The 19,232-nt window shown below is 37.0% G+C and overlaps 1 protein-coding gene across 1 annotated transcript; it reads left to right on the plus strand.

Annotated features, from left to right (window-relative positions):
* Positions 1–2,296: 2,296 nt before the first annotated feature.
* LOC129237882 (uncharacterized) lies at positions 2,297–7,930 on the plus strand. Its single transcript, XM_054872852.1, has 3 exons — positions 2,297–2,613; positions 6,960–7,141; positions 7,287–7,930. The coding sequence occupies exons 1-3, from the start codon at positions 2,297–2,299 to the stop codon at positions 7,928–7,930; spliced, it is 1,143 nt and encodes a 380-aa protein (XP_054728827.1).
* Positions 7,931–19,232: the final 11,302 nt, after the last annotated feature.

Raw genomic sequence — 19,232 nt, forward strand, 5'->3', positions numbered from 1 at the left:
ATGTCGAGTATTTGCGGAGCATACAATGGTCGCACAATTTATTCGTTCATCCAGAGTTTATAAATAGGCACACCTGATACTTAAAATGAATTGTACGAAAGAACAAAATTTTAATATATTCGTAAAAAGTAACATATTTATTCAATATTTACTGAACAAAAGCATTAAAATTCATTTCTGGCATAAGAGAACTTAAGGCAATAACGAAAAAGGGCACAGTGTTAAGCAAAAGTATTATTCATACAAAACCATATAAAGAATATTTTATTAAACAAATAATAAAAAAACGGGTATTCAGTACTTTGATGGGCAGCCTTTAGCTTTAATAACTGGTCGATGTATACTTTTTACCAATACCATGGTTTCATTAGCTGCAATTTTCTCCCAGTCAACACTTAAAGCTGTCTTTAATGACGCCTTTGATGTTATTTTGCGCTTTCTGATTTGCCGTCACTTGACTTGTTCATCACTTGGAGAGAAAAAGTTGTTATTTGCAACTTTTAACCTATTTTTAACAGTTCTATCCTCTTTGTACCATTTTATGATAATCTGTACGGTCGATCGGCTACGATTTACAATTTCACATATTTCGCACTTCAACACTGGTTTGTCCTCTTTGTCTGCCCATTCCACTTTTTTATTATCCTTTATCAACAAACAAATGGCACAATATTCAACGCATGACAAAGAAGTTTAATGGTCAAGACTTCTCCGAACTCCACTTTAAAAATCACGTGAACTTAGGTGTGATTGCAACCACTGTTGCCTGATAAATTAACAGTGTACGAGTTTGGCTTTTACATTAAAAATTGCCACTTGTTAAATAATCTGTTTTTATTTTTGCCGTTTAATGCACTACCCCGTATAGTAATTAAATGATTCCAATTAATTTTTTATTGCAATACTAGTCTCCCCTATTTAATGTAAAACCAAATATCTACGGAAATGCACGAGTTTCGCTTGGAGCTACTGTATGTGGTAATAGTTTGCTCTTCAGATTCAGTTTCAGAGATTTCTCCAAGTTTCATGTGCAGTTTCACAAACACCACCAGCTGCACGATTTTTACCGTTTTTCAAGTAGAATGAAATTTTATTTAATTTTTCTTTCAGTAAAGCTATTTTTTTATTTTTATTTTATTTTATTTTATTTTTTTTAGCTATTTGCCATTTGCTTGAAATTGATTTTAATAGGAATCTGCCTTAATCTTAAGAGGAATTAATAAATATTTATAAGTTTTTTTTTTAATACTGTCAACTTTTTTATGCCTTCGTGCAATTTTACGGAAAATAAAAATACCTCATTAAAAATATACCAACTGAAGAAAAACGCTTAACTTCCATGCTCCAAATATCGCCATGCATCCAGAAGTTTATACGACATTTGTATATGGATGGGTCTATATACATATATAATATGTTATGTGTGTGTGTATTTATTTACAAGGCATTCACTCTTGCGACTTTTAAAGTCACACATCGCTAACAGCTGCGCAAATTTCATAACTTTGCTATTTCCGTTTATCATTGGCTGAAAATCTGCGCTGAATGCATAACAGATCGGCCAGCCAAGCACAGTAACACACAAACATACATAATTTTTTATATGCCAGCGCTAAAACAGAATTATATAATGGAGCGGACGGGTGCGAAAATCTGCGAAAATCCGAAAATACACAAACAAAATGAAATGCAGGTAAGTTTATTAGACGCTGACGGCGTGCACTGGCCATGGCCGTGGCGTGCGGCAAGTGGGTGCTTGCGCCAAGCTAAGGTACAGCAGGTGACCGGCAACGAAGCTGCTTCATTCACTTGCGGCCAGTAGTAAACGCAAACTTTTGGCTTTATTCGACATTTTCCTTTGTTTCTTCACAATTCGGCTTTATGGCTGATGCCGCTTTAATGTGCGAAAATCCAAAGGTGATCTGTATAAGGTTTTGCTTGTGTAAGTATGTGCGTGTCGATTTTTGTACAGACGACCCCAGCACACCGGTGATTTTTCGGTCGAGTTACATATTTTCAGCAACTCTTATGCGTGGGAGAGTGTGTGGGTGTGCATTGCTTGTAAATAAGCGCTTGTGTGTTTGCCTGTTTGTACATTGTAAGTATTTTACAACAGCCATGCCTTAGGCCATCTGACGGCGCCTATAAAGTTGTCTAACCCACAAGCTGACCAGTTCAGTTGACCGCCAAACCTTCCAACGCCTACACCTCGGGACAATAAAGATATTCGCAAAAAGGAAAAACAAAACCAAGAAAATAAAATTCGGCACGTGGCAAATTTTAAATCGCATGGAAAATGCCTTATTCAAGCAGCTATTTCCACCTTTTCAGTCTGCCTAGCAAATTAGCTTTGATTTTGTGCTTTGCTTTCGTTCAAGCCGTCACCAATGTGGATAATTCAGCGCGCGATATCGATCAGTTTCGTTATTGTATGCGTAAGTCACAGCATCCGAGTTTACGCGAGTGTGTCGGCCGAACAGCCATAAATTTCATACAGCGCTTCGATGAGCAGGATAATTATACACTCTTCGCCGATTTGGTTTCTACAAAGGATGATAAAATCGCTGGGCGTTCATTGGTGAATTTTTTGGACACAGATCCAGTCGATTTTAGGTGAAATCAAAATTAGATGGTGCATTTTTGAAAAACGCAAATACTTAAAGGTGTAAGAACGCTCACAAAGTGAACTCAATGTGCGAATGTCAAAAAGTTTATACGCAGACTATTATAAGAAAACCCCCACTATATTTAATAATAATCATTATTAACTAATCGTCGAAATTAGTAGGATGGATTTAGTATACGAAGCTTGTATGTGGATTATGAACGATGACTGTTTTGCGGTTGCGTTCACTGCTTTATGTTGCTGATGAGGCTCATCAGATTTTTAATATCAAGGCCGGCTATATGAGCAGGCGTAGCAAAGAAGTAAGAGCCAAGATGCCTAAATCTTAGTACCGCGAGAGAAGGTGTTGAGATAATTCCAACTCATCCTCTATGCAGGTGCCGCAAAGAGGATTCGCGGTAATTCCAAGTCTCACAGCATGCACACCTCGCCGATGTTGTACTGTGAGAACACCCACGAAGTTCGAGAGCGTAGAATTTGTCAACCTCAGAAGACAAGAATTTGTCAACCTCGAGCGCTTCCAGTCCTCACTTGGCCAAGGGGATCCCAATCCTCTCTTTTCGCGGGGAAATTACCTCATATGCCCCTTCTCTGGCCAGCTCATCCATCTCACAGTGTCCCGCTTTATGTCAAAGAACTCGGATGCAATCGAACGTGAAACCAGGCATTCCCTGACCAGTTTCGAATGCACCATCACTGGCCCGAGGTCCCTTATTGCCGCTTGGCTGACGGCTGATTTTGAAATCACACGGTTCACTAATACATTTTTTTCTCGAAATTTTCGTTCTTCCACGAATCTCAAAGCCAAAAATGTGTTTCTAAATCTTAAAGGAATCGCTCATTTTAATTTAAAATTTTGATGGTAAGATTAAATAAAGACACAAACATACGACGTTCCTTCGAAACCGATGCAATAAGAACATTTTAGAACTAATCAAGTCCGACTGTCCATTAAAATTTCAACATGTCTTTAGGTCGCTTGTAGCTGGATAGTAAGTATTGTACAGGGTAGCGCAAAATTAATCATTCAATTATGGTTTTTTTTTTATTTTTTTACTGGATAAAAATAAAAATTTTGAACGATGGAAATCTTTATATAATCTTTACGCGCTCCATTGTTTATCTGTTTGTGCACTCCAACTGTTCAACTGACAATCGTCAAATAAGACGTACGACGTCATTTGCAAAAATTGTAAATTTTTGAATAGGGTGCTAAATTTTACGCCACCTTGTATAAACAACTTGAGAAAGCAAGAAACGGAAACGGAAAGCCTTAATAATTTGAATAAAACCCGACCGATGGGCTAGATATAACTGATATATCTGCTGATGATAGCATTTTTGGTCCAGCCCGTAATTTTGTTTTTTTTGTTTTGCGGAGAAGTTGGGTTAAAAATACCTTCACACCATTTAGTAACCGTCTTTTCTACGTGTGTGGTGGTTCCATTACACAACCCCGGGGCTGCTTCCGCATTACTGCGAGGTAGAGGCCTCTTTTCTCGGATAATAATCTCAATGAAATTTGCGACGGCATTCCATTTTTCTTCGCCTTTCATCATTTCCTCGGTTACTGCTTCACGTGTACATATGCCAATATCTGCTCCCTCTGTGTTCCACCTCTCGCATTTGAAGAAGGTGTGTTCCACATAATCGTGTTCAGTATCTCCATAAATACAATTTGTTAGGTCTACCTTTCCCATACACCACAAATATTTGCGAAATGACCTGTGTCCGTACAAAAACTGTGTGAAGTAATAGCTAACTTCACTGTACTTTCTTTCTATCCTCTTTTTTAAATCGGGTATTAGTCTCGCTGCCCATCTGCCGCACCGTTCAGAGTTCCATCTTGCCTGCCAAAGTGTGCGCGTTTTAATTCTACTGTCGGAGAAGAGTGGTCCTTGAATTACTGAGATTTTTGCCTCCCATTTCCGTTTTGCGCTCTTGTGCTAGAAGGTCTATAGGTATGTTCTGCTGATGACTAAAACCGCTGCTTCTAATACTGTTCTGTCTGAGGAAGCCACTCTGAGAGCGCAGGTGCGTTTTACAGATTGTTAAGTTTTTGTCGGAATTCCAACTTCGCCGAATTTGGCCATATTTCGCATCCGTAAAGAGAAATCGAAGGCCGCCATAGACAAATGGGTTGGTGCGAGACTACCATTTGGAATTCAGAGAGAACTTAGGTTCGAATCTAATAGCAGTCGCCTCTCAGCAGGCAATGGCAAACCTCCGCATGTATTTCTAGCATGAAATACAAAATATCTGCCGTTCGGAGTCGGCTTGAAACTGTAGGCCCCTCCATTGTGGAACAACATCAAGATGCACGCCACAAATAGCAGGAGGAGCTCGGCCAAACATCCAAAAAGGGTGTACGCGCCAAATATATATATATAATATATATATATGTATATAGAAGAATCGAGTTCGTCGTATCCCTTAAAAGTTTTCGCTTGCTCTGAGTTGGATCTCCAAGATTTGCCATGAGCTTACTTAACCTTACTTACTTGTCGACTCTTGTGGCAGCATGGTTTATGTGCGTTCAGTAAGTTAATCTTGCGCTATTAGATATTTGACTACTCTTTTGTCGATAAAGTGGCACTGAGTACTGGCATATCCACTTCTGATGGGGCACATCTGTTGGTTAGAAGGATTAGCTCTCTTTTCTCTGTGGCCAGTTTTCATACATAGTCCTCTTGCCATGCCTGTACTCGGATCATCACCTGACTTAACTTCTTTTTGGCTTGGTCAGTGTTTCGATCGATTATTACAGCGGCAATGTGGTCTGCGTATCCTACTAGATGCACATCCTCAGGCATCTCTTTCCGAAGCATTTCATCGTAGCTTATATTTCAAAGATCAGATCCGAGGCCCCACCCTTGAGCCGCACGTGCTGTAATTTTTTCGTCTTGTATCCTTCGCGTGTTTCGTATAAGAGCACGCAGCTGCGAGTAATCTTGGTATTTTGAATTTTAAGGCCTCAATTACGTCGCCCCACCTTAAACTGTTGAACGCTTTTCTATTGTCCGGTGTGGCTAATAATCGTTTGGAGTATTGATTACCTGGTTGAGCATATTCAACGCTAGCAATTACGTCTTGGATGGCTCCTAAGGTAGACCTGCCAGTTCAAAAACAATGCTGCCTATCAGATAGAGCACCTTTATTCTCTACTGTTTCGCTAAGCCTACGCTTTATCAGTTTTCCAAACAGTTTTCCTGCGCTATCCAGCGTACAAAGCGAGCTCTAATGTTGGGCCTCTATTTCCCTCATTAATTAGTACTGGTTTTTATTTTTAAATATTTCTGGAAAAATTAATTCTTTCAGACATGCATTGTACGTGTTTATCAGCAGAACAGGGCGATCGATTGCCAATACTCTCAATATTTACGCAGCTATGCTATCAGCTCCTGGTGCTTTGTTGCATTTCACTGCTTTTGCAGCATCCAGTAGTTCTTCTTCTGTGAATGGGACAGGTTTCGCTGCTTCATACTTGAGTTCATCCCTCTCAACAGAGTGTGTTGGGAAGAGTGTGTCGGGAATTTACAAATTTTGTAACCCATCCTCAATGGGCTACTGTTTAAGTCGTTTCTTAGCTCTACCCATTTGACTTTTTTGCTTTGGCTTATAGCTTGCCTCAGTTCTTTTCTGCTATGTTTATATTCTTCGGGTTCCAGTCCGTAATAAAAGTACGCGCTTGTTATCAAGTTGCACAATTGGTATTTTTTCGTAACCTCAATTTGAATTTCTGTGTGTTTTCTACAAATGGATTGAATTTTCATTGTACACAAATTTTAAATTTTTTTTAAACAAAAATGAACTATTTTTTCATTATTACTTGTTTTGCACGCTTTTTGAGTTTTTTCATCTTACACGATTTTTTAAAGTTGTGGAACCTATACCCAAATTGTATGTATACCCGAGTATGTAAGGCTGTTTCTAAATGAGCTCGCAGTGGCCCCAAGGCAAATTTTTACAAATAATTGCAACAAAAACTGGAACCAATCTGATGCAAAAAAAGCGTTAAATTTAAAACCTCCCAATTAAGTAAATTTAACAAACAAAACCTTTGCTAGCACTTCTCCTTTTGCTACAGAATTTCGAAAGAAATTAAAAAAAAATTTCATTTTATTGAAAAAAAAATTATTTTATATATTATATATAATTTTTTTTTGCACTTATCCCAATTAAGTAAATTTAACAAACAAAACCTTTGCTGACTTTTCTCCCGTTTGCTACAGAATTTAGAAACAAATGAAAAAAAAAATTTATTTTATTTTTTATTTATTTATTAATTTTATTTATGTATTTTTTTACATTTATTCATTTTTCCCCATTACAGAGGTATTTTGGAAAATGCAGGCGCAGTCATGGGTCAACGTGGACTTGAGTGGCACATGGATGCCATATATCCAGGCTTGGTGTTTAAGATCGGCCCTACCACCGACGCTAATAGCGTAGCGCAATTTGTGCTTGATTCGGCCGTTGTTGAGCGACACTTTGGCTATGAAGAACCATCCACTGGTAAGTTGAGCTTGGAAAATGAATTCAATGTAAACTTGGGCTTATGCTTTTAACAAATCATTTTCTTTATATTTCCCATTCGCACACGCGCGCTCAACGAAATGAACAAACATCACACGCTCATCGCAAAACACATAACAAAAAGCTCGCCTCTTAACCAAACAATACTTGCTGCCATTTCTACTTGGCTTTAAATTCAACTTGGTTGCACTGGTGCCACTTCTGTTCGCCGGTATTTGTTTGCTACTGAAGAAGTCGCTTTTTTTAGTCAAATTGGCGATTTACTTGAGCAGCTTTTTAGGCGTTGGTGGCGCTTTAACTGCATTGAGTGCCGGCGCTGGTGCTGGCGGATTTGGTGGCTTTGGATTATTCGGTGGTGGTGGTAATGGTATTCCGCTAGGTCCACCCATATTCAATCCACACGCACATGCACTCGATGCTGGCGACGGTTACGTGCCGGGCAAGGCGGGCGTTTTGCATCATTACGGCGGCGATGAATTGCATCACAATTCACCCTATAAACGCAATGATCGCAAAGTAAATTTCGAGAAACCTCGTGAGTATGCAACGCGTGCCACAGTGATAACCACAACACCGGCGCCTGATCGCTTCTACGAATATGAAAAGCAAGTTGCTATGATGCACAACAGAAATGGCAAGCCGCGCTCTGTGAGTGGAAAGCTAGGGCCGAGCGCCTATGACGACGATGAAGGTGAGGTGAGGAATGAGGAATTCAAGACAACAAATCAAGAATACAATGGCTGGAAAGTAGTCGATTTGAGGGTGTGAGAAAATTTGGTGCCTTCAAAGTTGTGCCTGTTTGTTTGGTTGCTTTTTTTTTTCTTTGAAGACATAAAATAAGTGAATGTTGTACCTAAGTAGTGTTTAAGTACTTTTTTCATGTTTATATTTAGATAGAAGTTTATTAAGCATTAAAAATGTTAAATACAAAATAAGCTCATGAATAAATGAAGTTCACTATCACGGTTCAGAAAATACGGAAGGTTGCGCATGCTGGTTCTCAATGAACTTTATAGAGCCAATTGTTGAACTGACAAAATGTTAATTTTATTTTTTCTGTTTGCAAACAATTCTTTTTTAACACATTTTTTTTTAGTCTCACTTGTACGGTTAATACTTCTTAGCTTTACTAAGCCCCAATAGCAAGTTGGGAAAAAAGAAATCCATTACTTATGCGACAAATTCAAAACTTTATTTAAGAAGGTTTGGATTGTCTGATTTGGGTCAAAAATGCACCATTTTGTTGTATACTTTAAAGGTAGCTTCATAACGTCTCTCTCGTACAACTCTTGGTCTTTATTGGCGGAAAACTCTGGTAATCGATTTTCAGAATCTTCACTTCTTACCAGATTCTTATCATTCAGGAAGTTGAGCAATAAGAGGAAAAGGTGGTAATCGCTTGGTGCTTCCGGAGTTTTTAGCGAGTCACTACAGAAGTGTGTGGCCTTACATTGTCCTGATGAAAAACAATACCTCTTCTGTTGGCCAGTTCGGGTCAATCGCTGGCTTCAATCGGACCAGCTGTTGACAGTAGATTTCTCAGTTTAGTGTTTGGCCATACGGAATATATATATATATATATATATATATATATATATATATATTATTTATGTGACCTGGTCTACGAAAAGGTACCTTACGTGCGAAAACAGGTTTTCGAGAAAACAGCAGTTAAAGTTTAAACTTCTAAACCCTTTTTTAAATATAAATATTTTTCAATCCGGTTTGGCTTATTTTCTTCAGCATAGATCACAGTATCAATAAAATCACAGAAGCAGTGAAAAACATTTTTTTTATATAATTATAAATAAATGAGAAAAAGTTAATGCAAATCGCAGAAATCGTTTTAAAAAATAAGTTAGCTTTTGTACCGACATCCATGTCTAAAAAAACTTATAAGACCCGGTGACAAAAATTTTTCGAAGTAGTGAATACGATTCTGGTGTCAATTTTGAAAAATTTTAAATGGCATATCCAAGATGGTGCTCCAAACATAGAAAAAATAATTTAAGTTTTCCAAATAGCAACAATAACTATAAATAAGTGACACATGTTTGTAAAGGTTTTTAAAGCCACTGACTACGAATATGATGTCAAATTGACAATTTTACAGTTGACAGCTGCGTCACGTCTCCTTATTCTACTTCCTGGCTTTTCTGTTACTACGTTTATGTAATCATTTCTGTTAGTCTTTTGTTCACAAAATAGTGAAAAATGAGTGTTGACGAGGAGTTTAGTGCCGTTTACAGTAAATATTTTCCTAAAAACGATGAAGACGATGATGTTAGTTCGAATAGCGATGATGAACTATATTTGACTCATTCAGAAGCTGATATGGAAAAAGCTTTCGTTAAGATAGATTTATCTACTGTGGATGAAGAGGAACAGGAGCTGGTAACCAATGAATATTGAAAAAATATGTCCGCCATATTGGATCCGCCATATTGAATTTCTGAAATCTGATATGGGATTCGTAATCAGCAACGCCAAAAACCCCCGTGTATTGAATCTTAAGAGGATCCGTTAAATTTTAAAAAACATGTCCGACATATTGGATCCGCCATTTTGATTTTAAATAATCTCACTTCATATTCATATTCAGCGACCTCGCAAACCCCCGAATAACAGTTTTTAAATATTTTAATTAACTTTTGATGTTGAAACAATGCCACAATTCGTGACAAAAATTTTGACAAATCCTTAAAAACCACCATTTATAAAGTTATGAATAAATTTTTTGTAACAAATTTTTTAAAACAGACTTCAGTATCGTATTCATTACACCTCAGACTGTCCAGGAATTGTTCAGTTTTTAATTTGCACAAATTATTGTCTTCGTATTCTAATTTGTATCATGACAAAAAAATCAGTATTTTTCGTAATTGTACTTTAATTTTTTTTTAACAAACTTTTAAACAAATTATGACTTTCTGGTTTGCACCATTTTAAAGAACCTTTCACACACTATTCGAATCAACAAAAAAGTGAAAAATGATTTTTTGACACCTAAGGTACCTTTTCATAGACCAGGTCACATATACATATATAATTGGCGCGTACATCCTCCTTGGGTGTTTGGCCGAGCTCCTCCTCCTATTTGTGGCGTGCGCCTTGATGTTGTTCAACAAATGGAGGGTCCTACAGTTTCAAGACTCCGAACGGCGGAAATTTTTTATTAGGAGCTTTTTCATGGCAAAAACACACTCGGAGGTTTGCCATTGTCTGCCGAGGGGTGACTGCTATTAGAAAAAAACTTTTTCTTAATTTTGATCTTTTACCGAGATCACGCACCAACTCATTCGGCTACGCGGCCATATGGAAGCAACTTATAATAAACGATTACTTTCAAGTTCCACAACGATTACTTTCAAGTCCTACACAGTAGATCCTTTCTGGCTGTTAGCCTAGTTTGGGCACCAGTTGAGCTGCTTGATCACGCTTTGACCACGATCGTTTTAACACATTAGTGTGGTATGTGATCCATTTCTCATCCCCAGTCACCAGCCGTTTAAGAAATGAGTCGATTTCATTCCATTTCGATAAGGTTTCGCAAATGGATATTCGACCCATTAGGTATTTGATGTTAATTGGTGTGGCACCCACACATTGAGCTTCTTTTTGAATCCAGCCTTACGCAAATGGTTTAAAACTGTTTTAAACTGGTCAAATTGCACAAAATTAGCTGTAACAGTATCGGCACCATAAACACCATTCACAATTTCAGCGGCCTGGCTTACATTTTCGCCTTTATCGAAGTAAAACTGTAAAATTAACAATGTACCGAAATTCCTCTTGGTGAACACCCTGTAAGTCACAACTAAATAGAACAAACAAAAACAGCAAAATAATGCTTTAGTGTGAAACATCACCTAGACAACAAGCAGAAACTTTAAATTGTTCGATCGATAATTTACGAGATATCGATACCTACAGCCATCTACCGAGAAAATAATGTGTTTTCTTTTCAGACATCAAACTAATATATGAAATAAAAGAGCTTCACAAGGCCACATTGGCCCCAAGTTATCAAATTATTGTTCCATTGAAATTTAATCAGCCTTTATATACCATAAGTAAGTGCACTAAACCGCACCCTGTGTTTAAGAATTTTTCCAAGGTAATTTGGAAAACAAAAAATTTTTGTTTCTTTTTAGTACTTTTTATCTTAAAATACTCGTAAATGATTTTAGAAGAGACAGTTTAGGCCCGAATTAAAATTTTTTTTATTATATGAAAATACGTCCTTGAAGACACCCCTGAAAAATTCAGAAAAATTAAAAAAAAAATTGTATGCACTCAAATTCGGTTTGGCATTTTTTTATTTATTGCAGTTCTAACCGACAGTAATACATTCCGGAAAGTACGCACATTTGCTCCCCCCTTAAGAGGTTAATTCATTCCCCAACTACCTAAAAACTTAAATCCTAATTTTTTTTCAAAGACAAAATTAGATACTTACTGAAAAAATTAAAAAAAATTGATTGAATTTTGAAATTGCTGCGTCCGAATTCATTGTCCATTTGTCCTTTCGGGGTATAATTGACGAATTAAAGTGGAACTTCTTTTAAACACGAAAGTCAGCTAAAGGTTTGGATAAAATTCACATTTTCTTTTGAAAATCGAATATCGAAAAATGAAAAAAGTATGTTTTCCGACAACTCCTCACGTTTATCTATTCCTTTATTTGGAGGTCCAACGCAGAACAAGCGCAAACTTTTAGTGCACACGACGAACTCGATTCTCTTATACGGATGCGAAATATGGGCAGATTCCCTAAGGGTGCAATGCCGGCGGAAAACTCTGCAATCTGTGCCACGCACCTCGCTCTCAGAGTGGCTTCGTCATACAGAACAGCGGTTTTAGTTATCAGCGGAACCATCCTTATAGATATTTTAGCACAAGAGCAAAAACGGAGATGGGAGGCAAAAAACACAGGAATCCCAGTACCACGCTTCTCCGATTGAACTCTAATACCCTCACACTTTGGCAGGCAAGATGGAACTCTGAACGGTACGGTAGATGGAAAGCGCGACTAATACCCGATCTAAAAAAGTGGGTAGAAAGTAAGCACAGTGAGGTTAACTACTACTTCACACAGTTTTTGTCCGGACTTGGGTCCTTTAGCAAGCATTTGTGGCGAATGGGAAAAGTGAACCTACCAAACTGCATATATGAAGATACTGAGTATGATGATGCGAAGCACACCGTCTTTAAATGCAAGAGGTGGAACATAGAGAGAACAGGCCTGCAACGAGCTATTGGTGTATGTACACCTAAAGAAATTATCGAGAAAATGATGATAGACGAAGAAAAATGGAATGCCGTCGCAAAGTTCGTGGAGGATATTATCCGAAAAAGAAGCGCGAAATGGAAAGTTATGCTGATGAGCATCGAGCATAGGTTTTTCAAAACAGGCGACCCTGGACGCAGGGTGAGTAAGTGAGTGTTCTTCTTAGGACGCCGTCTTGGCCCTCTACCTCGAAGCAATGCGGAAGCAGTATCGGTATGGAGGGAAAAATCCAAGAGAAGAGGAGGGATATTTTTAGTGGAATCACCACACACTTAGTAGCGACGGTTACTATGTATATGGTGCGAAGGCATTTTTAACCCAACCTCACCACAAAAAAAAAAAAAACAAAAAAAAATTCCTTTATTTGGTAACAAATAACCATTTTATTGACAAAATTATGATACTCTTGTGCACAAGTGCGGAATATAAAAATAATAATCACAAATAACAAGTTAATATCTCTTTTTATAATAAACGCAATAATAACCGTAATCTGAAACGCAGTAAAATAATTGAAATGAAAATAATCCCAACACGCGTTGATGCTTTTTTTCTAGAGAAAAAGACCCGTTTGCGATGTTTCCATTTTTCTAGAGATACGAATATAAAGCTAGCTACAAAAAAATAAATAAAATCCTTTTAGCTTTCATTTGCACTCCAAATTGCCATTACGTACTCCCTCACTTACATACACTTTTATATTCGCAAATGTATATAAACCGAGTGCTGAGTTTTTCTTCTTATTTTGGTGCAACTTGATCGAAGGCATTTCGCACAAAAGAGTTTCATGCAGAAATATTGCGGCGTAGCTGAAGTTGGTGGCCATTCTCAATTGGCCGTAAGCGCAACACACAAATGGAAATAAAAATAATAGCATTGTTGTCAATTTCGTACGAAAAAGAAATTAAGTTTTGGGGGTGATATTTCCGCAGCAATTTTTCCACTAGAATTTCTCTCTCAAGTATTTAGTCTCATTTCATTTTATGCAAGCGAGAAGAAGTATTTAATTTAAAATTATTGGAATATCATGTCAGACAGCGATTGATTGCAGTTCTGTAGAAATAAACTTTGGCTGAAGGAACTCATTAGAAGATGGTCAGTTTTATTATAATTGAAATTGTTGAGTTTATAATTTCGAAAAGTTAAAGAGAAAAAAGTATGAATGCAGTCAACGTCAAAATAAAATTTACCCCGCACATTAATAAGTTTTGACTGTTTATTATGCTATTTTGTAATTTAAGTTATTTTTTTTTTTTATAAATATGTTTCATACCACAATAAGCGCCATAAAGGGATACGAACTTTGAATAAAATTCCAAACTTTTTACTCAGTACTTTCAGACAACTTTCCGGTATGCAATTTTATAAACGATTGAATGTTGGTATAATAAAATGCAAGTTTAAAGTAGATCAAAAATCACACTGATTTTTGAGAATTTTTTTTCGAATGCGGTCTTGCGGATTTTCTCCATTTAACGCCCCTCCAATTTATATGGAAGAAAACACCCATGACCATCAGCAGAAAAAATTGGCAAAAATCAATACGATTTTCGATGTACTTGAAATTTACACTTTATTATACCAAAACTTAATGATCTATACACCTGTGTATTCCAAAATTTTCTAAAAAATCAGTGACCTATATTATAAAACTGCTTCTTCGAGTTTTGATAAAATAAAATTGTGGAGTTTAAAATTTTTATGAAGATGTGTAGCATTTTCATAAATTTTGTACAAAGTTTGAAGCTTTGAGTTATATAGTTTTTGTTGTAGTGTGAACTGTACTTTTGTAAAAAATAATCGATATTACAAAATGAATAAATGAATAGAAAAAACTTATTAATATGCGATGCAGAATTTATTTTGACGCTGACGGTAGATGTGTGAAAAAGCGAGCATGTTTCATGACGTATGACTATTAAATAATGAATTTAATTACATACTTTCATATGTTTAAATATTGTCACCGCTTATCCATCTCTCGAACACTCCACTATCGCGAGTATCGATGGCAAATGTTTAAACATTGGCTTGAACTAAGCTTGCTTACGCACTTATCTTAACCTGTACTAGTTTTATATCTTCGGTGACCTTCCATTGAATTGTCCACTTAAAATTTTTTTGGAACATTTTAACCCTCTAACTGCCTCTTTCAACAATCTTTCAATATAGCTGCTTTAAGAGCGGGTCAAAAATGCCCTTGTACGTAGCAGAGGATTAAAATATACTACAAAAAAATGTCTCGTTAAATTCTACTGTGGAAGTCTGAGAACAGAAATTTTATTTGAAGTCGTTTTCTACATAAAATTGTCGATGAATTAATAGCTTTTACCGATAAAATGTGAAAGATTCAACACCTCGTGAAAGAAGAATCCGGCACTCTGGCAATAGTAGGCCTACGGCAAAGTTGATCTGCGAGATAAACTCTTTCATAATTATTAGAGTTTGTTTCTGTTGAGTAACATTTTTCTATAATTATTGCACTGGGCTGTTAAACTCCGAAAGTTTCTGTTGTGGTATTAAGCGCTCAAAATCTTTTTACTTTTTATTATTTGCACGCTTAGATATTTGTATGGAAATATTTACATACGTGTGCACAAATACACATACACACTTTTTTACTGCACTCATTCTTGACGCTAAGTCAAACGGTGTGAAAACTCGAAACCCTAAATTGTACAACATCAACTCATCGCTGATTAGATGACAATCAATTTCTAATTTCGTTTTTCATTTTACCGCTTTGGCAAACACAATAATTGCAGGGTTATGGAAAATGAGTGGAGAAAAGTAGAGCAAAAAGAGGGGCCGGCTTTTCATGGCAATGGGATTACAAGCATATCGTTTCGAATGTTTTTTTGCCACGTGCTGTCTGTTCTAATGGCAACCTTTTTGCTTGAAAACAGTATGGTGGCATTTTCTTAATTTCTCAATTTGATATAAAGGGTGATCGGATTCGAAGTACTTTTTCTATTACCGGTTATTGAAAGATCACAATTGTCAAACTAAATAACATAGTTTTTTCAGTATTCATTTATATTTCATAATTAAAAGATTTCCTAGAACAATAAACTAAATTGCCGTATTTGGGCTGAAAGGCAACCCGAAGCCATTCCAGAACAGCCGTTACATCCATTGAAAACATTGATGTGGCCTATGGGCTAGAGTAACCATCGGCTCATATATCTTCAAAGACGAGGCTGGTGGCAATATAACAGTGGACGCTATCGCACAATGATAAACGACTTTTTGGTGCTAAAAATTGAAGACCGTGATTTTCGCAATATTTGGTCCCAACAAGAATGGGGTGACACTACTTGCCATTCAATCCGTGAAACAATGGATTTATTGCGTCGTCGTTGCGCTGAGCAATTTATCTCCCGTCTCGCCCCCAAAATGGTGTGATATCCCACCTTTGGACTTTTATTTGGGATGGTATATAAACTCTTAATGCTTTGTGGGTAAACCAGCTTCCATTGAGGCATTGGCAGCCCACCATTACTAAAGTTATTCACGAGATACCAACCGAAGTCCTCCAGTGAATCATTCAAACTTGGTGTTTGCGGATGGGTAAATTGAAAAGGATTATCTTTAAAAAATAAATTTCATGTATGCTTCTACCCAAAAACAATAAAGATTGCCCAATCAATTAAAATTTTCGTTGTTTTATTTCAATTTAAAATCGACACCTCTAAATTGATCACCCTTTACATGCAAGCATAACAATTAAAAAAAAAAAAATTTCTTGAATGAATATTTGGTTGTTTTTCTACTTGAATTTGGGAAAGACGAGTAAGATTTGTGCGCAACCATCCATACAGAACCCCTATAAATGCAGACAAATTAAAAGAAAATATTTTAGTATTTCAATAAATGTGTCCCACGCGTGAACTAAAAATAACGCATAGCCGGTTGTGTGGATAAGACAAAAAGTGTAATTAATTTTGTCAAAAAAAAAAAACTCTCATACAAATAAATCACTTCAATTATTGAGAATGACTAGGACAACGCGTGGTGGTGAATGTTTGTGCGCAGCAGGATTCCTACTACAGTTTTTGATCCTACTTAAATGCAGTGCGATTACAGCGACCATTACGACACCAGTCAAGGATTACAGCGATGCGAGTGCTACAGACGAATTGATGACTCTGCGCAATATTGGCCGCTCGCTCACGCTATGCTTGACCGCTTCTAAGCGTTGGACATGTTTGGAACGGCAATTAAATCGTGCTTTGGTTGCTGTGGCTGAGGACGACAGCACTTGGCAATATGGCGATTTCATTACTGTTGAAAAATTGCCACGCAACAGAAGTGATGTGCACGAAGGACAATCATCAATTTCTTCAAAAGAGCGTGCACAGCGACAGCGCGCACTTCCAGTGGATGAGAGTGAGCCCGTGCCGAACAGCATTGCAGCGAGTTTGCTTCAAATAGCCAAATCACGCTCGATACGCTTACAGTTGCCGAGCTCTGTGCAAGCTTTGAACAAAATTGGCGGAGGAATTTCGGATGCTATCGATTTATGGGCGCCCACCGAACCGTTAACATCAGCGGAGGCGGCGCAAGCGGATGCAGGTACGCCTCGAATTTTGAATGGTCTAGTAGATGATAAATTAGAGCAATTCCTTACTAAATTGACGGTTAGTGGTAATGCTGATGAAGTAGTACATTTACAGAATGACAAGAATACAATCGAACTAGACAAGGACAAAAAGAAAAAGACAATGAAAAAGGACAAATACAAAGACAAGGACAAGAACAAGGACAAGGACAAGGAGAAGGACAAGGACAAGGACAAAAACAAGAACAAGAAAACGAAAGATAAGAAGAAAATAGGCAATAATAAATATAAAGACAAGTATAAGAAAAAGTATAAAGACAAATATAAAGACAAGTATAAGAAAAAGAAAAAAGTTAGTGAAGAAGGACATTTACATAATGAAAATTCCCTTAAAGGACGCAAAAAGAAAGGCAAAGACAAAAATATGGCTATGATGGGCGGCATGGCGCTGATTGCAATGGTTGCGCAAATGTTTCTCGGCAAAGTGATCCTGATCGCTGGCGCCGCCTTCGTGATGGCAAAGATTGCGCTGCTCGTCTCCTTACTTGTAAGTAAATATTTATATACACCTCGCATACGCATACATACATACACATTTATTTGGGGATGTTAGTATACTCATAGACTAGGAATGCTAGTACAGGCATTTTTTGTTGTTGGATGGTCCTTTTATAAGGCAATTCAACCAAATGAAAAAAATAGAAATTTATTCTTAGAACTTTTCTGTTAGGTTATGGAGCATATGATCCTAGATAGACGGTGGCGTTAATTAGGACTACCGGCGCAGTTCATGCTGATTAAAATTGTAGAGTGACAGACGGTTGCTATGCCGATTAGTGAACAGCTGATTTGCTTATGGGATGGTGTTTTCAGTAAAAAATGGAACGTGGACAACAAATATGGATATTAGGTACCAATGAATGATTATTTATTAAAAAATAACTTGCAATTTCTGAAACTTTTCCGAAAAATCAATTCTATTTAAATAATTTCGAACGTCTTAATGCAAATTAGCATTGCATTCAGTCTTTCTTCTTGCTCTCTTTAAAAAAGTTTCATTATCAAAAATTCCCCTAACCCGCTTAAATTATTAGCATATAGTCGTTGTTAGTCAGTTGTTAATCGGGATTAGTTGGACTTAATTCCTGAGATAATTCCGAATTAAGTCGTTAACCTCGTTTAAACGCCACCGTCTGTCTACATAGGCTAAGAAACACGTATTTTACCAAATATTTGCAGCAATAATTTTTTTGTGATTAAATAAAAATAAAAAAAAAAAAAATAATTTAGATACTTGCTCTTAAAATTATAGATTACAAGGATGAAAATAATATTTCGTCCATAGAAATAGCACAATTTTTACAGTTTTTCTTTGAAAACAAAAATTAGATACTAAGCGGGGTTTCAAGCTCAATAGCCGAAATTAAAGGTACAGACATAAACAAAATTTCGAAATCTTCTTTATTTGCTATTCGCAATCGAAGTAAGCTAAAAACCAATTAATAGTAATATAATTTTTTCCCCCAATTTTTTATATTTTTAATTTAAATTTTGAACTATTATATTTTCGAGAATAACTCGCGTTCTTTAGCTGCCTCAAAGAGGGGACGAACACGTTCTATACCGGTCCACTGCCTTATGCTCTTCAACCAAGAAAACTGCCTACACCCGATACCTCTTCTTCCTTCAATCTTGCCCTGCAATAAGAGTTGCATCAGTTCATAGTTCGGGCACTTGTCGTTTGATGCACTTGATTAGTTGTCTGTCGCCGTGAACTCTTCGCAGCACTTCTTCATTACAAACGTGGTCCGTCCATGGTATCTTGAGCAATTCCGGAGAAGTAACATTTCAAATGCTTCCAGTCTATTCAACTTCCTTGCATACTTTTCATGGAAAACTAGATTCAGCGGTTTCCCGTTGCCTTCTGAGGGGCTTAAAGTTTTCCTTCTTGTAAAAATCAACCGCTCCTCCTGGAGAACAGACGTTGTTTACAGCCTCCCAAAATGGGAACAGACGCTGTTGGGGATTGCTTTTAGCTTCAGTGTTCGCTATCGACCTTACCGACAAGGATAGCCCTGCCATCGGCATCGCTCTCAAGATCAATACACCTACTATGCCCCATATTGAGTTGGCATAAAATGAAAAATATTACTAAATTACTGGAAAACTATGATACAAATATTTGGTAAAATACCTGTCCTCTTATTTTCCATATCCTA

The sequence above is a fragment of the Anastrepha obliqua genome, chromosome 1 (assembly GCF_027943255.1).
Source record: "Anastrepha obliqua isolate idAnaObli1 chromosome 1, idAnaObli1_1.0, whole genome shotgun sequence".
Lineage (NCBI taxonomy): Eukaryota > Metazoa > Arthropoda > Insecta > Diptera > Tephritidae > Anastrepha > Anastrepha obliqua.